A 27,260-nucleotide genomic window follows, 5' to 3' on the forward strand; every position below is an offset into this window, starting at 1 on the left:
TCCACTGCCTCCACTGTGTTCCCCCTCCTCCACGTCTCCCTCCTCCCTCCCGGTCATGTCTCCACTCACACCTGCATGCACTACATCTTCAGCCACTACCTCCATCACCAGCACGCCCATCACCACTCACCGCTCACGTGCACTCACCACCCCCACTACCATTCACACATCCCCAGTGTCCTCTCACAGTGTGTCTGTGAGTCCTCCTCCCAAATTACACAAATACAGTCACACACCCACCCAACAGCCATCCACCTCACGACAGCTTCCAGCCCATGCACCTTCACCCAAAGTCAGCATACGAATACCTCTTACAACCACTACCTCTTCCTCCACTCCCAAACCCCCTCCATCTACCCGGCCAAGTGTGTCAAAAAAGCTTTTCCTCTCAAATGTTGACCCCTTCCCTACACCCCCCCCGTCCGTCCCCTAGGGCCCGCCTTTCCAGGTCCCAACCCAGCACCTCAGCCACCACATCTCTGGGCACAGTGGTGCCAGCAATATCCGGATTCTGGAGTGCGCCAAGCAACAGGGCTGCCAGTGTCCCAAGGAGCGAGTCCAAGGACATTCCCCCACCTCCAAAACAGAAGAAGTTGCCCACATCCCGGAGGGAGAAGGCCAAAACACCTGCCACCAAGTGCTCAGCCAAGATAATAGTTGGGAGTGGCAAGACAGCTGCGCCACCATCCAAGGTGGGGAAGGGCCTGAAAAAGAAAGTCAACGTCGCCGCCAACCTGCACAGTGGACAAGACCGCCACCGGCACTGCCACATGCGCCGCCGCCACGGACACCGCTGCCAGCACCCAAGATACTGAGCCCTTCACCAGCACCACAGACACTGTGCACTTCAGCAGCACCGCGGTCAGTGAGCCCGCCTCCAGCCCCTCTGCTACTCACACCGGCGCCAGCACCGCAGTCTGTGAGCCCGCCACCAGCACCGCCGCTACTGACACCGCCGCCAGCACGGCAGTCAGTGAGCCAGCCACCAGCACAGCAGTTAGTGAGCCAGCCAGCCACCAGCACGGCAGTCAGTGAGCCAGCCACTATCACCGCTGGCCCAATGACCGCCGCATGCACCAGCCCCACAATGACCGCTGCAAGCACCGCCGCTACTGACCCCGCCGCGGCCACGCGACATCCTGAGCCAGTGGCACCACCGCAGACACGGCTGCCATCCCCAGTGGTAATTCGTACGAGGCTGGTGGTCAGTTCCAGGGGCCTGGGCAGCTTCAATGTTGCCCCACCGTCAATGGAGATTCACATCCACTACCCCAGTCCTTGGCAGGATGAATCACTCTGGGCACAAGGCCCCCTCTAGAAGCAGTGGAGAAAGGCATCCACTACCTCAGTCCTTGGCAGGATGAGGCACTCTGGGCACAAGGCCCCTTCCACAACCAGTGGATATTCACATCCACTACCTCAGTCCTTGGCAGGATGAAGCGCTCTGGGCACAAGGCCCCCTCCAGAGCCAGTGGGGAATCACATCCACTACCTCAGTCCTTGGCAGGATGAAGCACTCTGGGCACAAGGCCCCCTACAGAACCAGTGGAGATTCACATCCACTACCTCAGTCCTTGGCAGGATGAAGCACTCTGGGCACAAGGCCCCCTCCAGAACCAGTGGGGAATCACATCCACAACCTCAGTCCTTGGCAGGATGAAGCACTTTGGGCACCAAGCCCCCTCCAGAACCAGTGGAGAAAGGCATCCACCTGAGCAACCGTGGCTTTGCACTCCCCAGGATAAAGCAGTGGGCAACCCACCCACTGGAGAGGCTTGAGAGACTGTGGCTTTGCACTCCCCAGGATACATCAATGGCATGGAGCCCCCTCTTGGTGCTGGCGTCGTGCACTCATCCGGCTGAGGTGTCCCCCCTTCCCTTCCCCCTGAGGTGCCTGTTTTATTTCTATCTGATGCCCCTGCAGTGTTCCCTCTGTTTGAATTGTGAATCAAGTTTGGGCCTCACCCATGCATTTTGGGCCCAGTAGTCCACAGACTATATAGGTACAGTACCTGGACTTGAATTCTTGGTGTACATATTTGTTTATAGTGTATAAAAAGTTTTGACTAATGGATTTTACATGATTACAATCATTCAAATCCTGTCCTTATGTCATTGTGTTCTTCCAGGGGGGGTTGGCGGGTGTAAATTTAATGTTTCAGCATGTATTGGTGTGTGTGTTGTGTGTGGGTGGGGGTGTTGCATGTGTGTGTCCCTCTTTTCCCTCCCCTCTCCCCTGTGTTGTAGGTGCAGTACTCACTGTGGTCGTCGCCGCCGGTCGTGCTCCTGGTAGAGGAGCAGGAAGGCTATCGCAGGGAGTATTTGGAGTTCAGGCTCCATGGAGTCCGGGTTCCTTGTGGGGTGTGTAGAAGTGTGTGTTTTCCCTTCTAAGTCCTGTTTCCGCTGTGTTTTTGTTCGCGTTGAATCCGCCCCGGAAAAGGTGGCGGTATGGCCTGTCATAATAGTGTGGGCGGTACATTGTCTTCTGCCTGTCTCTTGGCGGTGACCGCCATGCTGTTTGTTTGTACCGCTGTGGCGGTCGGAGTTTTAAAGTGGCTGTATATGTTGGCGGTTTCCGCCATGGTCATGATTCCATTTTTTTTCCGCCGGCCTGTTGGCGGTTTTACCGCTGCTTTACCACCGACCGCCAGGGTTGTAATGAGGGCCTTAGTTTCTTTGGGAAAACCTTGAGGAATCTGCATACTAACCCCAGCCTCTGATATACCTCTGTAAAAAAAAAATGTTATCCAGAGATTTTCATTACGATTTGTGTTTTTGGATCATTTGAGAAGCTTGGGTAGACATTGCTGATCTAGGCCGAATTTTTCTGGATGACATTTTTAAAAATGCCGGATGTGTTGCAGTGATGATGTAATATTTCAGGAACCAAGATACCTATATACTGCATTTTGGTGTCAAAACATTGTTTTTTGGGGTTAAGTAGTCTTAAAGAGACAGAAAAGAACTCCTCAGAAAAACCCTTCAGCAATTTTCCAAAATGGCGACTAGAATAGAAGAAGAGACTTATATAGAAATGAAACAAATAATAATGGTTTTTAATCCTTTTATGTATACACCAAACAATGTTTATGATCTTAATATGAAAAATATAATGTTTATCACTCCTGTTTTAAACATTTTCATAGTTCACTTTATTTATTTGTCTCAGCAATCGCTCGTGGTACATTTGCAGAATGTTGAACTATTTAGAAGAACATATCGACAGGGACTTCTTTTTGTAGCACAGGTTTTGCACATACATGTACGTGTAAGTTCTGTGGGTAGAAGCTTTAGAAATTGTATAGGTTTTAGCACCTCATCATTATCTTCCCAACCAAATTCACAAGGATCTTTCGCTACATATGCACGATCCAAAACATTTACACATCTTCTGATCAAGTAGTAATGTATCAACGCACAGAATAATACGTTGGTGGAAGGTCACCTAGTGGGACTGGTCTCTTGAACTCACTATATCAAAGATCCTCAAACGTGTGACAGTCAGAACTCGTTTTCCATCCACTCACAAGGTATTTGTCTACGTCTTTAAAGTCATACTCTTCTTCTGTCTCAGCAAATCCTTTTAGAAACTTCACAGGTTCAGCAGTTAAAGCTCCAAGCTTTGTTCCATCTTTTTTCACAGTGTCATCACCCGTAAGAATATGTGCCTTGATAAGAACACTGGGCATCTCTGGATCAAGTGTCTTGTACAGAATACGAAGAGGGATTGTCTTTCCTCACCTGTTCCATAATGTATCCATAACTCTGACAATCCTTGACGTATGAACAGTGCAACAAATCTAAGTAGCACAATAATAACATTTGTGTCATTTGGCAGTACAATGACTCGATTGGAACCATTTAGAACAGCCCACTCAACATGTGGCACAACATGAAGGTCAGCTTCCTCCAATTTGCTGCTAGGTTCTTGATCAATATGGCCCATACCTTTTGAATATATCTCTGCAGGCACCAACTCCTCATTGACTATCACTACACTTACAAAAATTGTAAATTCAGTGTTCTCTGAAGCATCAGCAATTTTCTAGCAAGTTAACATCTCCAAGTTCATCTTGTTCAATGTTGATGAAGAGTAGTTATCAATTTACACAGGTATAGGTGTCAAATTTGTGATCCAGACAAGGTCAACTGTTCCATTTGAAGACATTCATCTGATTCTTCTCATTCTTTGACAGATATTTCAAGATAAGTGTCAAAGACAATGTGCTGTTTGCAAGGTGCACACTGACTGATATCTGCAGAACAGTCTGAACGGCCTCTCCGAAGGTTTGCAAGGATGAAATCTTGACCATTCCGAATTAAGCAGTTTTCAATGAGGACACCTTTTCGAACTGAAATTCTTCAGGTGAAAGATTTCTTTCGAGCTCTTGTACAAGTTTATGCTTCACTGGTTTGGTTGCAGCTTCTCCATCAAATAATGTGTTTGTTGGAAGAAATTCATGAGACAGAATTTTCTTGATAGATTCAACCCTTTATTTTGCTACAGCCATCTATGTGCTTGCAAAAGTTTTTTTTTTTTTGGTAACCTCTTTTGTAGTGGCTGGTTGCACGAAACTCTTACAATGGCAATTAAAGCGTGTAAGTTTAGCCTTCGTGATTATGTCAAACAGCTTTTTCTCTTTCAATAAAATCTATCCTGCTTCAGCTCTGCAGATAGTTTTGATCCATGTTCCAGGACACCTAGTAGACGTGTCTTTATATCGTTATCCACATATTGTTTGGTCACAAAGTTTTGTAGTCATACAGGATCAGTCATTTTAAATGGGTTTCTTTGCTGCTGCATGAAATGAAGAAAGCGGTCAACATATTTATTAAAACGTTCCCCTCTCTTTCCCACATGTTCATTTAGAGGAACTGTTTCACAATGGTTCATTAATTTTGAATTTGTCATCTCCCTGAAAACATTCCAAACTGAAACGACGTCATGGTAAACTAGATGACATTGAGCAACATAGTCACTTTTACGTGTCCGCCGAACAATTGCCTTAGAACTTTTCTGTGAACTCTGGATCGTCTATTCCACTTTCGTATCTGGAGCCACAGCATTGAAATTTTCCTCTCTGTCTTTCACCACAAAATGTCTTTGGATTAATTTTCTGTAGAGGTATGGTTTTTCCATCTCTAGCTTCTTCACTCTTTCCAAATACCTGGCCCTATATCTCAGGTAGCTTATGCAATCGAATTCGCAAAACACAGTAATCAGTGGCTCCACAGTCTTCATGTGCAGCTCTCAATCACCTTTCCGATCAGCATGTACCAAGTTTTCACCAGAGCCATCATGTATAAAACATTTCCCCAGTACTTGCAAAGTTGTGATTTTTCTTCACATTCTTAGACAAACTCTACAAACCTGGTTTTCTGATTTTGAACTGAGTGTATTGAACATTGTCTGGTTTTGCATTATGTCTTTTGAATTTAGTGCACCCTCTGCCAAATTCACTTCTGAGATAAGATATGCAAAACCTAATTTATCATTCTTGTTCCAGAAAGCATTCCAATGCAATGTTTCTATAGCCTCAAATAGGATGAACATTCCTTGTAACGAACAAACATAATGAGTTTCGCTCAATACTGATCGGACAGGTTTGCTTCCAAAGAATTCAGCCTCAATAAGTGCATTGTCTATGCCACATCCACTGAGATAACTTCCTGCACACCGCAACACAACTTTTGTCATGTGGAAAAAAACCATCACTGGATGAAGATCATCAAATTCTACTGGATTGCTCAAATAAATGTAGCTACAATACGGAAATGACCTATATCGCAGAAAATTGTCAGGACAGACTGGTCTTGAAGCTGAGCACACACATTTGTGATTTTTTTTTTTTTGAGATGTCTATAATGTTGCGTAGTTTGTGACTGGAGATGGTATTACTTGAAAAAACCCAACCTTCTTAACTGGGATGGTATTCTAGGCGATCAGAGCATGAATTCCAGCCACCGAGGAACTGGCTTTTCTTTACCTTTCAGTGTGATAAATTCAGTTAAATCAGCTTTGCGGACCACAACATCAGTTAGAAGAATATCCATGTCCTCAGCCACTTTGAAACCTTCTGGTAGACTGTGATGAGTTGATGGCTTGTAGTGATCTTGCAGATGTTGGCAAGGCAGTTGGGTTATAAGATTGCAGCTTCGTTTGTTTATGCCTATAGCTGACACATCTTGTTTTCCAGCAGCTACTTCATTGGCACTGGTCTTGAAAAAGCACCATGACAGTATCATGTGTGCTGGATGTTCCAGACAAAGAAGAGCTGTCTTCAAAATCAAACTTATCAAGAGAAGCAATTGCAAATTCTTTCCTGGTAAAGTAACTTGGAAGTGGTGCACTGTTGGATTGACAAGATTTTACAGCATGAGCTCTAACAAGTTCCAGCTACGTACTATGTCATTCTAACTTGTTGATACACCAATACTATTTATTGAAGTGATTAGCTCTCTAATTTTGCACTTGTCATAGATTGTGTGGGCAGTCATCATGTATAGCAGAGTTTCCTTATTGCTGTGATGTAATTCATAAAACATGATTTGGAAAAGACAGTACATTTGCACAGCATAAGTTTGTCGGTTCATGGGATTGTCTTCCATTTCTTTGCTTATATCTTCAAAGCCATCATCAATGTTGTCTGCTTCTGTTCGGAACTCAAGAACTTTAGTTTGTAACAGTTTTGCTTTGCGGATATTAAACAATGATGTAAAAAAATGTCAGACCACAACGGTTATCCTTGTTGACTCCAATGATTTACGGAGCTCCGAGGCATCACAAAATGTATCATTAGGGTCCAAAATCTAAATATTTCAGGAAGTTTCCTAAAATGTTTCCTACTGATTTTACTGCATCCTGTGATCTTTTGGCTTCAAGAACTTCAGGAGTCAAATCAGCTGAGAACACCATAAGTGGCTCATTCTTTTTGTTAGGCTAACAAAAATGAATTCTGTCATTGTACATTCTCACCAGAAAAAATGTAATTTCATTATTATGGAGACGGAAACCATTACTTACCAGTAGACATATGTTGTTTGTGGCATGTAGTGCTGTGGATTCACATGCTATGCATATGCTCGCCATCTAGTGTTGGGCTTGGAGTGGTCCAACTTGTTTTTCTTTGAAGAATCTTTTTGAGTCATGGGATCGAGTGACTCCTCTCGGAAATAGCGCGCATGGGTATCAAGTCCTTTGTTGGATTGTTTTCTCTCTGTCATCAGGTTTGAAAGTGTGTTCCTCTCGCTCTGAGTTCTCGGCTCGATACAGTCCTAAACTGGTTTCTCTCCATCTCCCTTTCAGCAACGATATTGTTTTTGATCGTGTTTCTTTCTCATACGGTAACCTCAGTTCGATCTTCACTCTCTGAACCGATTCCCTGCCCTTCTGGCATTTGCTCCCCTCTTCGGGCCTACATCCCACATAATGCACCTTGCTATGCTGCAGACCTGATGGTACTTACTCCATTTCAATTTTGCCCTGGTTGTCATACAAAGTTCCCACACACTGATCAACAACAGATGTGTAATTTGTGTCTCTCTTACGACCACAACGAGCAAACCTGTGATGATTGTCGATCGTTTTGTTAAAAAAAGACCGAAGAACCCCTCGACTCGAAATGGGGTCTCGGACTCCGGGCGTCACACTAGACATTTTCAGGGAGGAGCATGCACAGGAGGAATCATAGGAAGAAGAGTCCTTTTCTATTCAGGATTCAGCATCAGCCGTTCAGTCCGAAATTGAGAGCCAGTTGCTGCAGTTGGCACAGACTGCGAGTACAAAGGCCCCTGCACCCACGACCAAGACTGTAAAACTTACCACTAAAGAGGTCACTGGTCCGTCACTGCCTTCTGGCCATGGTCGGAGGTGAGAAAGTGCTTTGGATGCCATGCCATTCACTACAACACATCTGCCATTTTTAAAAATGACATCCAGAAAAAAAAAAAAAATTAGCCCAGGTTAGCAATGCCTACCCATTGCTAATCTAATGGTACAAAAACACAAATCAAAAATGAACATTTCTGGACAACTATTTTTTTACGGAGGTATATCAAGGGGCCAGGACTATATGGGTCCCTGGTTGAATTCAGAAGTTTGTCTACTTTTCAGATATCAATAGCTTTCCTGAACCACCCATGGGTTTCACACTGGTTTCCACCACAAAGTAGAAGTAGGTTGAAAGCACAGAAGTTGCTTACCCTTGGTAATGCCTTATCTAGTAGAGACAATATCTAGTTGCAGATTCCTTACCTTTGAATTTCCCCCAGGTGTTAGACTAGATCCTGAAATTTTCGTGAGCAGTCCCCTTGGGCATCGTTAGGTGGTGTTGATCAGCCCTGCATCCGTCTTCGGCGTTGTCTGCGTGGGATAGGACGTTGTGGTTCCTATATAGGCACCACGCTAATGACAGTTTCTTTTCATGACTTTCCACGCCAGAAGCGCAGAGCCTTATAGAAACTGACTTCTGGTGTGTCAAAACTAAGGCCCTGAAAGGTGAGTCCCTGCCCCTAGAAATCAGTTTGGAAACCAGAGTGGATGGGTGGATTAGTAAGGAATAGATAAGGTGTACCAAAGGTAAGTAACTTGTTCCTCTGACAGAGACTTCTAGTTGCAGATTCCTTACCTCTGAATAGATACCCAAGCAATACCATCCCCGGAGGTGGGTCTGCGAACCAAGTTCCTTTTAGGAAGTCCTGCAGGACCAAACAGGCAGGTGCCTGTCCCTTCGGACCTGGCTGTTCAGGCAGTGTTTGGTAAACATATACGGATGCCGACGTTGCCACCTGACAGATATCAGAGACTGGAACTCTGCATGCTAACATAGTGGTCGCAGCTTTAGCTCTGGTAGAATGAGCATGCAAACCTTTAGGGGGTTACTTTTTTGGCCAGATTTGAATGCAGAGTACGACTCATATAGAGATGGCCCACGTCTGTGCTACCCGACCTTTCTTCGCATCTACATAACCTTCAAAGAGTTGGTCATTCACCCTGAGCCCTTTTGTACGATCAAGGTAGAATGCTAATTTCTTTTTGGGCCCAGGTGGTGGAGTCTCTCCTCTTCCCTAGAAGGATGTGGGGGTGCGTAAAAAGTAGGCAAGATGGTGGATTGACCTACATGAAAGTGCGTACCCACTTTTGGCAGAAAGAAGGCCCTCTTGCGAATTACCACTTTGTCAGGATAGATGGAAAGGTAGGGCGGCTTAGATGACAATGCTTGTAGCTCACTCACCCTGCGGGCAGATGTAATGGCCACAAGGAGGGCTGTTTTCAAAGTGAGAACCCTGATAGGACAGTTGTGCAGAGGGTCCAAAGGAGAGCACATCAGAAATGCCCAAACTAAATTCATATCCCACTGGGGCATAATGAATGGAGATGGAGGAAAGAGATGTGTAAGACTTTTGAGGAACCTAGGGAGACTTAAACAAAAAAGGTTGATCAGGCAACCTTAGAAAAGCAGAAATAGCAGACAAATAACCTTTAAGAGGGCCCATAGCAGAGCCCTGCAGGGCCAGAAAAAAGGATAAACAACAGGACCTCAGAGAGACAGTTAGAAATGGGGGTCAACAGACTAGTTTATGCACCATGCTACAATTTTCTTCCAACAACAGGTGTATACGGTTTTGGTGGAGGAACGCCTGGCTGCTAAGATTACGATACAGACTTTGGGTGGAAGGTCAAAAGCTGTCAACTGCTGCAGCTCAATCTCCATGCAAGAAGGTGGAGGTTCGGATGCATAACCCTCCACTGCTGCTGCATTAGGATTCTCCAGAAGGGGTAGTCTGATCGGAGGATTGATGGGCATGCTCAACAGCTCGGGATACAGACTCTCAGTGCCCTGTCCGGAACCACAAAAATTACTTGAGCCTGGTCGTTCTAGATCTTCTTAAGAATTCTGGGCAGAAAGGCATACAGGAGGCCCAAGTTCTAGTGGAGACGAAGAGCGCCTTAGAGCAATTGCCGCCCTGGAAACGTCAATGTACAAAACTGCTGACACTGCGCATTCTCTGCGGAGGTGAATACATCTAACCAAGGACCTTGCAGGAGATATTCCCCTGATGCTGCACCCACTGAAACATCACCACCCACTGCAGAGCCCACATATGTCATCTGGCATGTGTCACCAGCAGGATGCAAGAAGGCCATGAGGCCCGGCAGCCTCACAATCATTCTCACTGAAATCCAGGATAGAGGCTGAAACATCAGCATCATACCTTGAATAGAACAAAATGGCCACAGCACACAGAATATATAGTCCAATAGTGTGACAGGGATAAATATCCCTGATAGTATATTGATGAAGTGAAAAGTAGACTGGAGTCCCAGGTCTTGTTTTGCAGATGTTGTCTTTATTTGTAGATGCTAGAGACAACGTTCAACGTTCCGATTACTTGGTGCCACACGTCTCCATTTTGCTCTTCAGGTTTTTTGACAACAGGCTTATCAGGGCCTACCACACCTGCCCTTTCTTACGTGTTCATTACCTTACCTAGCCATACTACCGATAGGTCCACTCCTAGAAGTTCCAACTGACCCTTTTGAGCCCAGCTAACTGATCACGGGGCTCCCTCGTTACCTACCTTCGTCACGTACCATTCTGGCCGGACGGCCCAGCCTTGATGAAGTCACCTGTGTGACGAAACACGTGTTGGCTGTATCTCGTTGATGACACAATGATCTCTAGCATCTACAAATAAAGACAACATCGGCAAACAAGACCTGGGACTCCAGTCTACTTTTCACTTCAACAATATATTATCAGGGATATTTATCCCTGTCACACTATTGGACTATATATTCTGTGTGCTGTGGCCATTTTGTTCTATTCTGTCGTTGGGTACTTTGATACCCGTCTTTGTGCCTACCGGGTAGTAAGGCACTGGGCCAGGTTGCACCAGACCCTACGTTCACTTTGACACTTGTCTAAATATCTATTGTTTTACTGCCTAGATGTGCGGCGCCTTTCACCCTTACTACCCTTTTGTGTTTTCTCCGTGATCATACCTTGAATACCCTGGACTCTCCGCTCAAAAGGATAAGCCCAGAACAGCATTGTGTCCAGAACAGATCTGATGAAAGAAAGATTCTGAGAGGGAGTCAGGTGTAACTTTGGCACGTTTACAGTGAACCCCAGCAAATGCAAAAGCTGGAGGCCTTCAACAGCCAGTCGTCGTGATAGGGGAAGACCGAAACGCCTGATCTCTGGAGATGAGCTGCAACCACTGCCATCACCTTGGTGAATACTGAGGGGCAATGGTAAGGCCAAAGGGGAGCACAATGAACTAAAAGTGCTTGTGGCCTACAGTGAATTGATAAGGTAACGTATGTGGGCTGGCAGAACAGGGATTTGAAAATAAGTCCAACCCTACCATCAAGTCTCCTGAGTCCAGGGCATATAGACCCTGAGCCAAGGTGAGCACCTTGAACTTCTCCTTCTTGAGGAAGAGATTGATGGACCAAAGGTCTAGAATAGGGCAGAGGCCCTTGACCCCTTTGGGGACCACAAAGTAGCTGAAATAGTAAATACAACCTTCTTCTTCAACCTTGGCTAGGAGAGCTGTAACTTCCTAGGGAGAAGGTACAAGTGATCCTCAATCATTCGATCTAGGATTGTGACATGGGTGGAGGGGTAGCCTTGAAGGGGAGGGAGTAGCCCCTTCGGACTATCTGCAAAACCCACCCATCTGATGTTATGGATTGGCAGCAGAGCAGGTGATGGTGAATACTGCTGTCAATTGGCCCATGGTGGAGGCGAGTCAGACTTGGATGGCTTAGCGGGCGCTGTGGTGGTGGTGGGGGACGTGGGGAGTGGGATCTGGGTGGATTGGGGAGCAATGGACTTTTTAGACCCCTGGCCAACTGATCCACGAGGTCAGTGGATTCCGCACCCTCAGCCGCGCAGAGCACACACAGTTCAGTGGCTGGACGGGAATGGACAATGGACGCAGTTGGAGGCCCCTTCTGTAGCCACAAAAGGGGCAAATGGCAGACTGGGGCATGGATGGCTTCAAGGACCTGGTCGTAGCCCAAGAATCCTCAAACCACTCGAGTGCAGTGTTTGCCTTGTCTCCAAGTGCCATCAAAGGGCATGTCTATCAAGGAGGCTTGGGCATCCCCGGAAAAGCCAGACGTCCTCAGCTAGGTATGGTGCCTTAGGGCCACCGATTATGACCCTGGGAAGCAGTGGCTTGGACCACCAATTTCTCAGGGGTGGGGTGTTGTGTCAAAAAACTTGGTTCACTGGGTGTGGGGTGATGGCGGCGGGCAATCGTTGTGTTCACAGGAGTCTCTCTGCTGGGTTTCAACCAGGTACCCAGTAGGTCGTCCGTGAGGACCTCATTAAACAGGAGCAGGGGCTCTGAGGTGGAAGCTCCCAGTTGTAGCACTTCTGTCAAGAGATTAATCTTGACGCCCACTAAAGGCAGTTGAATTTTCAGATCTCAGCCGCTCTTCTCACCACCACAGCATAAGACATTCCCTTTTCTACAGCCACGGCAGGTGGAGAAAGCATGCCAGTATCTGAAGAAGTATCCAGTCCACAGACCTCACCTAAGTCTTCACACTAGTCCATAGTTTCATGGGGCTGGTATTCTAAAGGGTCCAGTGACCCCTCACTTTCATCCCCAAGGCCTCATCCACAATAAAAGGGCTCCAGATCCGATCTAGGAGGCAAGGCTCCTGCTGGTGTCAGAGTTTGTCTTGTACGATGCCAATTCGGCTCTGTGTTGGAGTTAGGGATCACAATGGATGACACCAAGAGTGTCAGCACTGGTGTTGTGTAAGGTCAGGGTGGTAGAACTCACGCAGGTCCGGATCCGGGACTGGATCCTTAGGTGCCCCTCTTGGGCCAAGGCCAAAGCTGCCGGCAAGGAACTCAAAGGGGCACGTCCGACTCCACAGGGCCCGGTGCTCCAGCAGTGTCGGGCTGCCCAAAAGGGAGGTGCATGGCCTCATAAAACTCTCTAAGTTGGTCAGGGGTCACTCAAAATCTAGAAACTCAGGGAGGCATAAAGTCAGCCAAGGTGCAGGCTCTGTAGAGCAAGGCCTAGAATGTCGACACTCCCTCATGTCGTCACCCCATAGAAGAGAAGTTGAAGAATGCTTCAACTACTTGGACTTCTTCTTATGCCTCGACTTACTAGATTGCCCGAGGAATTGGAGTGGGATGAACTCAATGGAGGACTCCGTGACTGATCCTGGGACCTTCCTGATGACAGAGATGTTGAGCTGCGCAGTCGAGCATCAGGCCACCATCAGCTTTAGGGACCACTACCTCAAAGCCTTCGGATGCATGGCCTGCACTCCGAGAACGATTTCAGATCATGATCACGCTCAAGGCACCAAAGACATACGGGGTGTGGATCCATCACTGACATCACCCAACGACAGGATCTATAGGGCTTGAAGCCGGACTTTCTGGATGATATCCTGGATGCACCAGGAGTAGAAAACTTAAAAAGTGAAGAAAAAAAAAAAAGGCAGACAAAAAGTGACTGAGAAGTAGATCTTTGTGGATCAGCACTTGCTGGCGTGGAAAGAAAAAAATTGACGTCATCGCACCAGGGTGGTGCCTATATAGGAACCACAACGTCATATCCGGCACGGGCGCAGAGCTGATCTGTGCCACCTTACAGCGCTCTGGGGTACTGCTCACGAAAATCTCCAGATCCAGTCTCACCAATGGGAAAAATTCAAAGGTAAGGCATCTGCAAATAGTTTCTCTATCAGATAAATAGGAAAACTGGGCTACCTCTTTTAAAAAATGCCAGAACTGTGGTAAAGATTTTTCTTTTTTTGATTCAGATTTGCAGGTTCCTGAAAGCTGGAAAGATTGTGATTTTAGCACAGAAAACCATACGATTATGCCATTTTTAGTATTTTAAAAAAAACAGACACTTATCCGGAGTACTTTTTTCCTATTTGCCCCAAAAAAATTAAACCTCAAAATGTATCTATATTTTTACTGTTTTCCCCACAAACCTTGGGTACCTTTAGAATCTCCAGAATGTTGAATAAAAGGATGGAAAGTTATGTGGAAAAAGTTTATGAAACCCTATGCACTAATTACTCCAAATAGCGACAGAAAGGCTCAGCTGGGTGAGGGGTACTGGGGAACGCCCCAGCAGTTAAACTGTTGGGCTTTCCTAATTCACACAACAACGTGATAGACAGAAAGCATTTTCACATCCCACATTCCCGCTACTATAATTCATATCAGCTTCAGATACTCCCCACAATAAATCTTCTAAAACTGCACTCCTTTTCATATATTTACATACACAGAGATTAAAAATATCACATTTTATTATTGTATGGTGCTGTACACATCAAAGGTGATCTCAACATTAAGGGCCATATGTACCAACTAATTTTCCCATAGACACAGAATGGGTAAAACCCTTTGCTACATCTGGCCCTAAGTGAGGTTCCAACATCTAAGATGCTGTGTACATTACTATCATAAATGTTGATATGGCCGCTGATGCTGTCTGATGGTGAGCAGGAGGCAGGAGAGACGTGCTACATCTTTACCTTGATAGATACTGGTGGTAACAGTGCTCTAGATTTCCGTGGCACTTCCCAAAACTTTCTCCTCAGTGATTTATTTTTTCTCTGTGGCCCAAAGAGCTTCATCATCCTCCTCCCTGCCACTCAGGACACTCTACATTAGTGCATCAATGTTATTTTGGACATATTATGACAAAAAGGAACACCTTTTCTCTGTGAGTGCGTCATGTAGACTTACCACATAAAAGCATAAAGGTCATTCAATAAACTTTGAAAATAAAAACCTTGTCAAAAGTAAAGTATTTCAACAGAGAAACAAATAAAATGGTAGAACTCACTGCTTTAGGATCGTGCTGACAGTTACTGAAAAAAAGATAGAAATGGGAGTCCAGGTGCCATTGGAGACCATGAAAAGACAGTGATGGAAACGTGGCTCAAAATGGGCAGCTTCTGAAAGCTACTGCCTATTTTCTGTCTACATTTTCTATTAAATTGTGTAAAATGTTCTCTTTAAAACAGCTTCCTTAAAATGTGGTTTTATTTACAATTCCAACAAGCGTGGTTTTCAAAGAACAAAAATGCTTGAAAAAAATGATTTACAAAAAAAAAAAAAAAGAAAAAAGAGATTTTGCCCCTAAAGTTAAATGTTTGCAAGAGTACCATACACAGACATTAACAAGCTCACTGCCTACTGCTTGAAGAACATGCATACAATGTTTAAACATTCAAGGATTAACTTCACTAATAGAAATGTGGTTTATTTATATTTTCAAGCAGCTACTGTTTAGTAAGGGAATGTCATTTCCCTTTTATTTGTGGGCTAAAAGTACTAATTGTTTATTAAGATTGGGGAGTTTTCAGAGTGAACTTGTTTTTCTTAGTAAATATTCTCAAGCAGTGATTACCAAACCTTTTAGAACCACTGCCTCTTTTCAGTCTAACCATCTGGCTTCAATGGACGTGAGGCAGGCAATTTATTAATTTAACAACAGCATTGTGTAGTGGCGCATTGTCATTTACAAATTGCATATTTTCCACTGAAAAGGTCACTAATTCTGCACAGACAGACTTACTGATAAAACTATATTGCACAAAAATGATAATGTCTGGAAAATGTTTTTAGTGAAAATGTATTGACTTCCGCATCACCAAGTAAAGTGGCTTGATTTGTTCTGATCCTATTAAAATCTTTTTCATCACACTTCAGAATTACACAAAATGTGCTTCATTTTTGCTTCCTAACTAATTTACAGGTATTTACATTTTGTTTCCTTTCACTCTTAATGTACCCTAGCAAGATAGGCACATAACTCACTTTATTTTTCTTTCTCTGACTGCCAAGTGAAAGAAGTTTGTAAAGAAGTTTGTAAACACCAGTACTAATGTTAAAAAAATGAATAGCAGAAGACGTGGGCTGACATTTTATCCCTGTGTTTGGAGCACAGCAACTGTAACAAAATAAATACAGAATTTAAAGGCATCTTCACTTATTGCTTCACTTTCCGCAACCCACCAAAAATGGGCTCACCAAACTGCCAGTGCGTTTGGAAAACACTGTTCTAAATGATGACTGGCTTGTAGTGTTGCAATTTTAGGTGTACAACATATGGTAACACTTCACACCTTGGTTAGAGCTTGGATCTGTGCTGCTAATATGCCACAGAGGCTGTTATAGAAGTTGTCAGTCCTTTTCTCATTGAGACAGGCTCCATATCAGTTCTCTTAGTGAATCAATAGTGGAGATTTTTAAGATTCTCTGCTGCCTTTAAACTGAGCAGATCCTATGACTATTTGTTCATTGATTTATTATTTGCCTTTTGCTAAACAATATTTGTTCTGGCTACTAACCAGAATATGGCTCAGCCTTCACTGCATATGCTGATTCACATTATTTTGCATCTTGAATATTCTGAACTGAATTCACTAACCATTGGGTTTTGCCTTGTGCAATAATTATTACATTTCTTTTAAATAAACGTTCATCATGTTGTACTTGCACCTTGTCCAGTTTGGATTTCCTATGTGGATTTTCTGGGTTTGCTTGTAATTTATGTCAAGTGTTTTTGTCATCTTGAACTCACACATAGCCGCAATCCAGCTTATCATCCCTTTAATTGGTAAAATGTGTCCACAGAGGTCAGCATATGGTCAAAGAATCTCAAATGAGACAGCATAACAGCCTCTGCCCACCACATATAACAAGTCTCCAATGCCATCTCAGAGAACATGGAGGTTAAGGTATTCCAAGACGTCCCACATAGTTCACTATCCACTGCTGACCTCAGACAGCAAAGTGTCACAGTTCTCACATCCCATACCTCATTATAAACCTGTTCACCTCACCTCTGTCAGCATTGTAGTCAAAGAAGGTTGCCAGCGGTATTTGCCCTGGTAGCAGGGTGGTGTTTTCCACGAACCATCACTCTTGGATCTTGCAGTGGTGCCTGGGGTCACAAGTGTGCGTGTCAAAGGGTGAACACCACAATCAGGAGGTTTCCTGGTGAATTACAAAAACAATTATTTATTATGTGTGGATGTGTCCACGAGAGAGCAAGAGAGAGTGAAGTAGAAACAGACAAACCATATTATGCACTATGGGCCTGATTACGATCTTGGTGTATGGGATATTCCGTCACAAACGTGATGGCTATCCCGTCCGCCGCCATATTACAAGTTCCATTATTTCCTATGGATCTTGTAAAATGGCTGGGACGATATCCATCACGTTTGTGATGGAGTATCCCATCCGCCAAGGTCGTAATCAGGCCCTATATTTCCAAGCATGTTACAGGTTTGTAGCTGCTGGAGTAAGTAGGGAAGCAGGTGCCCTGGTAAATCAGATGAGTACGGAATAGGCAAAACACACAGATATACACACACAAATCCCTGGTGCCTAGTGGTTTAAGGCCGATCTGCCTCCAAGGGGAGCAGAAATGGCCTAAAATAAATCCCCCCCCCCCCCCCCCCCCCCCCCCCCAGAGGAGCGACCCTTGCCTAAGGGGTCACTCCCCATATATAAAAAACAAAAGTAAACATAAAAAAATATATAGCAAGGGGCAGGCCTCTGATGAGGTTGCGTACTGACGTCATCAGACGCCATTGGGGGGTGGGGGGTTGATGGAAAGGGAAAGCGATTCCCCTTCTATCCCTGCAGTGGGAGCCCTGAGACGAGGCTCATGGGGGGAGCGCTTGAGTCGGTACCAGGACGTAACGGTTACATCCTTGGTACCTCAGCGCCGCAGCCAAGGATGTAACCGTTACATCCTTGGCTGCCAAGGGGTTAAAGAAAAAGGAATGCATTACAAACAAAAAAAATGAAAAGTTTTCTTTTTATGTTTTAGGGCAAGCAGTGGTCCGTGGGACCACAACCTGCTCTCAAAAAATGGTGGCGCCCCCATTCACAAAGGGGAAGAGGTCCCTTGGGGAACTCGTCCTATTTGCAAATGGGTTACCACCAACTTGAAGTTGGTGGTAACCGTGATTGTTTTGCGATCGCATTCACGGTCGCAAAACTATCATACATGCAATCGCAACTTGCTAATTTGGAAGGGACGCCGTCGGCACACCCCTTTCAAACAGCGACTCGCAGATCTATTTTGTGATTCGGTAAACAGATTACTGAATCGCAAAATAGCATTGGTACACACCAAAATGCTATTTTCTGGTTGCAAACGTTTGTGAGCAGAAAATAGCTACGTACATCTGGACTAAAGGCTGTAAAACACACATAATAGATATTGTTTTAGTTCCTTAGAACTATTTACTCTTTTAGTGTCTTGCCATGATCCCTTAAGAAGCACCTAATTCCTGTACTCAGCAATGTTGTTTCACCTCACAGTCCTGAATCACCTTGGGATGAATCAGGGAATAGTTAATGCACCCAGAGACCAAACACCACAGATACACCTCATTGAGGGCCATGACTCTCATCTGGTTCCTGCAGTGTCAGCAAGGTTTGAATCCTATCATTTTTCAATTACAGGAACATTACTGAGCACAATGCAGACAGTTCTGGAGTCGTAAAAAAAAAACGAAAAAAAAAAAAAAAACACAGAGGTGGGAGCAAAGCTCTGGATCTGAATAAAGAAAGGGACATTAGGGGTAACATTTATATGTGGCTCTTCCACTATGGGGGCGGTACAGAGTCACTGCGGACCCACATGGCATCACTACCAGTGCGTGGGATCACTGCTGAAGCGTTCTCTGGATCCAGTCTTGTATCTCAAATAAAGTAAGCAATCTGCAATTTGAAGTATCTATCAGACACGGGATGGTCCAACTAACATAAAACTTCCTAAGTGTAGGTAAGTTATGAATGGCTAACCTATGTCTACCTTTGGTGTTCTTTGTGTGTATGTTTTTACTAGCACTTAAAAAACATCAAGATGCAATAGTGCCAATAAAAATGAGTAGTATAATAACGAAATTGCGGAATATGACAATCATCATCATTGGACCCCAATACAGCCTTGGCTCCATGTGGGTATTTGGGGTCCCGAACAATCCACAACCAGACAGCTATCATGGCAGTAACAGGAACAAAACAGTGTGATCGTTGCAATCCACCCACAACACTAAGTAGAGCCCTATATTCCTGGTGATTTCTATCCCCTGTCGGGAATAGCTCATAGGGGATGGGCATCAGGAGATTTCAGTCTGTAAGCATCGCAGCCCAAGCCTGCAGATCATCCATCAGCTTACTGTCCTACGAGTTTTACGCAGCTTGGGTGTTATAAAGCAACATCAATTCATATATAACCCTCTTAGCCCTCACTAACACTAACACAATAGCACTCAGTGGTCCGGAAACCAACTGCAGATCAAACAGGTTGCATAATAACTCCCTTATTCTGCCTGACTCATCTAAGACAGAACCCCTATGGGTCATGTCCATCACCCACGACTATACATGTTCTCAGTAAAAAACACAACCATCACTATCTAAACAGGCATGAAATAACTGAAGACATAACATACCCATGGGTAATAGAGGATTTTAAGGAGTTTAGGCAACTACTGCAAGTCCCATCCGGACACTGTGGTAGTTTCTTGGCATCTCACAATGACTATAAAAATATGGGATTATAGTAACAAAGTCCATCCCAGTAAATCCCCCTTCCATCTTTCCCCAACCTATGCCTGCTCAGGGCTATAAACTTAAAACTAAAAATCCCAAAATGGACAACCCAGAGCGGAAGTGAGCTTAGCTGACTATCATCAAAAGAAATACCATAAATGGACCTACAGAGCTGTTTAGAGTTGCAAGCTTACTGTAAACCATAAATTGTGTGCTTATCTATCACACTCGTTCATCCATTACACCAAGCTCTACATCCCATAACACAAGAACAGCATCTAATTTGTCAACACGCACAGCTTGGAACGACTTCCCACACAGAGTCAAAAGAAAGACGATAGCCTTCCAAACACAGTTTATCATGCTACCCAGGTAGACAAGCATTTCAGCATCCCACATAAATGGTAGTAAGCACTATATAGTTTTAAAGTACAATACAACCATCAAAACAAATCTCAAAATATGACCACCATCTAACAATCAACAGTCTCTTTGGCTATAAAATTCCATGCAGCTGCCATCTTTCTGTATCTTGCTACAAGGCTCCTTTAACAAATTCCTGAGTAATCCCATTTTACCTAAAACCAAATGTAACTCCTAGCAAACAATCATTACATTTCCTTAACAATGGGTCGGTAGAAACCATTCAAGAACAAGCATATTAAAATGGAAGTATAACAAACTTCTTTCATTCACGGAAGCACAACAAAAATACAGTAAATAATACACATCTTATAATTACCATCAGACAGCAACAATCTTTGCTTCCAAGGCCTTAATAGAATGAAAACTTTCAGTCACAAAAGGTAGGACATTTTGCACCTTATTACAGGACCAGAGGTGAGAATAATGCTTGTTCTAACCTTGGATACCACATTTCAAACCAAGAACAAGTTATTTATCATTGGCAGTGCTTTTTCTGGTGGATACTCCAACTGAAGACACGTCACTAGATGGTTGGCTACATAAAAAATGTTCTGATAGTCAAGCCGCCTCCCGAGGAACAGTTCCTGGTGCAGGATCTCACACCCCACACCACCCTGCTTTTTCCAGCATTGCGTGACAATCATTTGTTTGGGTCCCACACTAGGCTTCCCCAAAGGATGACAAGATGACCCAAAGTTCCAAAAGACAGATATCGGGCCGGCGCTAAACCAGTAACCAGAGGCATCTAATCTCCAACTCCAGCATGTGACGACCACATTTGCAAAACTAGCACTGATGCATCTGTCACAACCATGAAGTCCAATTGGGGAAGGAAGAGTGGCTTACCAAAGTTCAGACTGTCATTGGTCTACCACCACAGAAGATCCTTTGTAGTCTCCTACGAGATCTGAATGGAATGGGAGTGGCATGCCTTATGTAGAGCTCACTTAAACTTGAAGTTCTACTGCAGGGCCAACATCTGCAATTCGGGACGAGCAAAATACACAAAGCAACAAGTCCAAGAAGCCTCAGAGCTGTCCTAGCCAAGAATCAAGACTGAGCCCCAGACATCAAGATCATATCCTAACTGCTCTTGACTCAATGAGGTGTGGAAAGGAATTAAACTGTGCTTACGGCAACCCTAATGAAGGGTGTCCTTTGACTGGAGCTCAAATGGGACTTTGGCTTGCTGATGAAAAACCCCAAAGATGTATGGAATTTTAGCTGTTACCTTGAAATAGCCTACGACTATCTGCAGAAAAACCAAATGAGTAGTCAATCATCAAGGTATGGAAACACATGCATCAACAAATTCTGCAGATGGCAAGCAACCACTGCGATACCTTTTGTGAACACTCAAGGGACCAAATGGTAGTCTGGCAAATTGGAAATTTCCTATCCTGACATGAACCACAGATAGACGGTAGAGAAGGGTTATGAAAATATGTGTCCTCAAAACCTAGGGCCATGATCCAGTCTTCTTGGTACAAGGCAGAAAGAATCCGAGACCGTGTGAGCAAAAAAAAAAAAGTAAGCATTCAGTAGTCCAGAATACACCTAGCCCCCCTGTCCTCCTAATGCATGAATAGCTCCCTTTTCCGGTCTTTGAATATAGCACTTGCTCAATGGCATTCTTGGCCAGAAGAATACTAACTTCTTTCAGCAAGATAGCAGAATGGTCCGCTGAGGGTTTTACTGATATGGGAGGAACACTTGGCAGGGATGACATGAAAGCCAGAACCCTTTGAATGAGGTGCAAGACCTATATATCCAATATGATTGATCTCCAGCTGGGTGGGAATGTTGTATCCTGCCTCCTACAGGGTAACTGTGGGCCTATGAGGACAAGTTATAGTAGATAGGCAGACTCTGCAGCAGAAGAAGATGAGTCAGAATAGAGGTATCCATGCTGATTCAATTGGCCTCACCTGTTGCTACAACCTCTCTCCTGAAATGACAGGGTGTGATGTTGATGCACAGGTTGGGAAGACTGGCTTTGTCTGCAAGTCAGCCCGCTGTAATAACTCCCTGAACTTTCTGTATTGTTGGTGGAACTGCCTAGTAGGAGACAAAACTCACAAGGATTGTTTGGCCTTAATCATTCGAGCATCGAATCAGCCTTCTTGTCAAACACTGTGGAGCCATTAAAGGGAATATCCATAAAGGACGCTTTGACATCTCCTGAAAATCTGGTTGATCTCATCCAGGAGTGCCTTCTAAGCAATATAATGGTGCCAACAACTGTCTTAACAGAGTCTGTGGTGTCCAAACTGGAAAACAATTACAGATTTCTCGCTGTAATTTTAGGACCAACGTTTGGCTTATCACTTTATTTTCTTTTACAATTTTCAGTGGAACGCCTTTGGTTGCTTTCTACTAAATGTCCTTTTGATAAACTGTCCTGATGATGGCCCTGGTCAATTTCACCACTGGGCCGAAACATTGACCTTTCACCATACAATATGAACTGTACTAATGTGTTTTGTTACAACTGATTATTCTCAATTGACGATTTGAGATTCTCAATTGAGTATTGGATATTATCATGTATTATTCTTTAATTGTTGCATAATATTTAGAATTTTACATCAGTTGTTTTGATTACACAAGAATTCCTTGATTTTCAATATTATTGTTTTGCTTCTTGGTTTTTAATTTGGTACGTTCTCATAAGATGGGTATTTTGTGTATTAAAAAAAACTCTTTGCAATTTAATACAGTGTGCTTGCAGTTATTTGACAAGGGAATACAATTGTTGTACATGGACACTTTTTGGCTTACCTTGGTTGTTTCTCTAACTTTGATTGTCCTGAGTGAACCCAAGTCTTTTGATATAGTGTAACTTTCCTAGTTCTTAGGTTGGCTCTGCATAAAGCTACACAAGCCAGCAAACAAGGCATACCTTGCAGCATCCAGGCCATCATGTATCATTTGTGACAGTAAGGAACAGAAGTGGTCTGGGCTGACAATAACTTGTTGGCAATGTCCCATACAGCATATGTGCATCTGCCTAGCATCATAAGGCTAAACTAGCCAAAGAGATCAATTTCTTCCTAAAGATATACATTTTGACTCTCTATCCAGAATGGTTGCCGGGAAGGCAATAGGATTGCCTTTACTTGTTGATGCCTATACGACCAGATTCTCAGGTGAGGAATACCTAGATTAAAAAAAAAAAAAAAAAAAAATAATAATAATAAATCATAATAATAATAATAATAATAATAATAATTCAGGATCACTGGGGACCGGTCTATGTCGCCTGGCTACAGGTCAACTGACTAGGGGGCCGGAGCGGACTTGGACTAGATGGCCATGCAAGTGTCCATGAGGGCCTTGTTGAATGGCAATTATGACTCAAGAGACAGGACCTGGTTGAAGGATCTCAGTTCATAAGCTTGCCTTAGGTTCAACAGTAGGCAACTGTAAATCGAGCATATCTGCTGTGCTTTTCACAGCACATGCAAAAGAGCCACTTTCTTCCATTGGTCGACCAAGAGGCAAGTGCAGCTCACTCTCAATATACTTATCTAGCCCACTGCTATTTTGTAAATCCACTTAAAGTCGATAATTAGTATAATGAAGAGGAAGCATGATGACCTCCCTAAAGGCTGCAATTTGGTGAGGCATTGATGACGGCCTGGGAAAAATGGGATAAACCTAGAACAGCTGCGCGACAGGGTGCAAGCCAGAAGACTCTGGTGAGGTATGAAACATCAATTGCCACCCTTGCAAATTCTTGTCTGATTTCAAGTGCTGGGATGAGGTCAAATCCAGCTTAGCTTTCCTGCATTTATGAAGCATCTTTCACTTAATGAAAGACTTTCATTGGGAACAGTATTTCACACAGGATCACCTTCTTGTACGAGATCATGCAATGGCCATGCATCTTGGACAGGAACTTGTTTCAAGCATGACCTCTTATTTTTCAACAATGCGGTTTTGACCCCTTTTCCTGGAACACCCTTGGATGCACAAGAACAAAATTATTGCACAACTGGTTGTGGCTGGAGTCCAAGAACCAAAGACACATGTTGTGCGGGTCTATTACTGATATCTGCAGCCATGTCATGGCTTGAACCCTATAGTTTTAGGGGAGGCATCGTCCTTGGCACACCGTATAAGGTACATTTCGGAGACACTTAAAAGTGACACATTTGGAAGTAGAGCTATGGATCCCCATCAAAGGGTGCAGAAAGAAAGGACATTATGTCAGTGCACAAGGGTGGCGATTACATGCAACTCTGTTCAGTGACTTTCATTGGCAATACAGTCACCACTGTGCCATACGACACCACCCACTGGCACGCAGCTGAACTGGTGTAAGGATACAGTCTGGCACCTGGGGATATTCTTGAGGTGAGGAATTTGCAGTTCAAAGTATTCAAAGTATTCATCATTAAAACTTCTTTAATACTCATTTTTTTAAACCAGTCAGTGGCCCTCAAGAAGCCTTCCAAGCAGAAACCTGTCTGTCAAAACTCATTTGACAACTATACGCCTTCTTACTGAGAGCTGAAAAACTATCTATATTGATACCTGCTTGTGTCATGACCACCCATTTCACCAAACATGTTAGGTAGGTCATAAGTACTGGCACAAAAGCTTTCACAAAGATTAGAAGTTGAGAAGCTTCTTTACAACTAAATTTCTCGCCTTGGCCTGATATCCTTTGAGGGTGCAAACAATGGATAACTTGGGATTGTCCAGAAAAGCCGGATAAGAGATGGCTCTCGTAGCTGTTTTATTTCTCATAGCAATCACAAAAGTCAACCTATTCGCTGTAGAGTATACTGTCTATTCTAGAACTTTCTGATACTCTGAGAAAAAGATTCCAAACAAAGTGACAGTCAATTTGACTGCATGCAAGTGAGATCTGTGTTTTTCGGCTAACATTCAATGAACCTTAAAACAATGTTAGCATTCTATAAAAAGGAATGCAAAAGTTCTGTCTGGAATGGCACACACATCCCCATTTACAATATTTTGATCAAGAGATGTTTGCCACTGTAAGCCCTGCGAGTGACACACAAACTACTGATATCACAGACCAATAAAAGGTACCCATGTGGTACACTAAACCTGTAATTTTTAATACTGCAAATGAGTTGCGGATGTGAACTACATCTGTCCCTAGGGGATTGGCATGTTGTTAAAGACACTAACTGAGCCATCTGGACTGTGCTGATCTATATTGTTTCTTTACGCTCCTGGTCCAAGGCCTAAAAAAAAGAAAAGAGCTTTAAAACTTGCTTTGACATTCCATCCTCTGCAGATATTCTTCAAGACATCAACCAAAATTATCCCTCCCAAGCAGTGGATATAGTTTGTCAAATGGATTCATCAGAAGAGTATGCAGTGGAGAAACCAATAGTGGGAAAATGCTGGACAGATACAGATGTACTGGGAACCATACCTGTGATTTCCATCACAGGGTTACTAGTACCAGATCCACTTATTGACATCTGACTTGCATCTTACGCCTGGAAATCATTACAATTAGTGGAAACATTCATAATGAGATCTGCTGCGCAGGCCTGCAGAAAAGTATCTGTGCCTTTTGTTGCTGTGTCTGGCCTCCAAATAAAAAAATATGGAAGGTTACAGAGCCAGACAAGATGGAAACAGGTAAGTTGTGCATGGAACCGAAAGACACATCAAATTCTGAAAAAAGGCTGGATACCATTTTTCATTTGCTGGAGTCCCTGAGACTTGATATTCCAATCTGCTTTTAAGATTGTCCTTGCCGTGTAGGCACTCTGCTGTCATTGAAACGGTGTGTTGAAGACAATAGTGTAGGAAGCTGGTTCTGTGTATACTATGCCAAATGAGTTATAGTGTGCACAGAGTCTAGGGGGTCCCCAGAGGCTTAACAGAGGATAAAGTACATAATACTAATGCTCTCTTTTGTGGTAGTGTAGTCGAGCAGTTAGGCTTATCAGAGGATAGTGCAAAGCATTTGTTGTACACACACACTGTCAAGCGATGAGGCACACACTCAATGACTAACTCCAAGCCAATTGTTTTATATAGCAAAAACATATTTTAATATATTTTGTTGTTTTATTTCTAAAACCAGAAGGTTTTTGTTGTAGGTAAGCACAATTGTCTATAGGTATCAAGCAAATGTACTTTGTTTCGTTTTTGCAGGTATAACAATTTACAAGTAAGTAACACTTTTCTATTTCAAAGGTTGACAGTGCAATTTTTCATAGGAGTCAATAGAGTCCTGGGAAGGGGGGAAAGGTAATAGCACAGTTACCAGGTAAGTACGCGACTTACGATTCCAGTCGTTGGGGGTCAGGATGTCCACAGGTCAAAGTTTAGGCTGACCCCAAAAGTGCACCACCACCAACGTGGGGCTGGCTGGGTGCAGAAGTCAAAGTTGGAATCGGGTTTACAATGGAACCCTATGAGGACTAGGGGTATTTGGCAGAAAGCAGATTGCAGGTAAGTACCCACGGGTCCAGGACAAAGGCCTGGGGCGTCTAGGTCCGCACCGGGGGCGTGGGCCACAGGTTCACACCAAACACATCCTCAGAGGCTCCGGGCCGGCCAGGTGCAGGGTGCAAAAACAGTGCTGGGTGCCCAATGCTTTTCAATAGGGGGATCCCAGGGGGTCACACAAGATGCTGCAGGCTGGGTCTAGGGGACCCTTTCTGTAAAACCAAAGGCTGGACAGGTAGGGGAGGCACCCACTGGATGTTGCTGGACCGTTGGTCAGATTCCCCAAGGCCAGAGGGCTGCAATTGGAGGTGTCTCCTTGGGCGTCGGGTATCTTCGTCGGATCCGGTCCTGGTCAGGGGGGTCTCCTGGATTCAAGCTGCAGGCATCGTCCTGTTGGCCAGGCAGGGTCAACCCAGGGTGGACTCGAGGTCGGCATCGTCTGGGGACCTTCTCCGGTCCGGTGGTCCTTCTTGGAGCAGGGGTCTTTGAAGCTGCAGACAGGCCGGGAGGGCTGTGGCCAAGTCAGTTGTTCTATATAGTCTTCACTGCTGGGGCCAGCTTGACAGTCCTCCTTTCTTCTTGAGGTCATCAGGAATCTGGTGAGTAAGGTTCAAGGGGGGCCCTAAATACTAGATTCAGGGATGTTACAGGGGTCACAGGGCAGCAGCCAATCGCTACTGTCCCTGAGGGTGGCTACACCCTATCTGTGCCCACGCCCTCTGGGGAGGTGGGCACATTCCTAACATTATTGGTCTCTATTCTTTAAAACAAGATGGAGGATTCTGCAAGGGGTGGGGGGTC

General features: G+C 44.3%; 1 protein-coding gene across 1 annotated transcript in view; it reads right to left on the reverse strand.

Moving 5' to 3' along the window:
- TMEM219 (transmembrane protein 219) overlaps nt 1-27,260 on the reverse strand; it is a 211,048-nt gene that overhangs the window by 25,291 nt on the left and 158,497 nt on the right. Inside the window, exon 5 of the mRNA XM_069201642.1 lies at nt 16,853-17,006. Coding sequence (XP_069057743.1) covers nt 16,853-17,006 — 154 coding nt within the window. The remainder of the gene's footprint in view (nt 1-16,852; nt 17,007-27,260) is intronic.

The sequence above is a fragment of the Pleurodeles waltl genome, chromosome 7 (genome assembly GCF_031143425.1).
Source record: "Pleurodeles waltl isolate 20211129_DDA chromosome 7, aPleWal1.hap1.20221129, whole genome shotgun sequence".
In the NCBI taxonomy this organism is placed as follows: Eukaryota; Metazoa; Chordata; class Amphibia; order Caudata; family Salamandridae; genus Pleurodeles; species Pleurodeles waltl.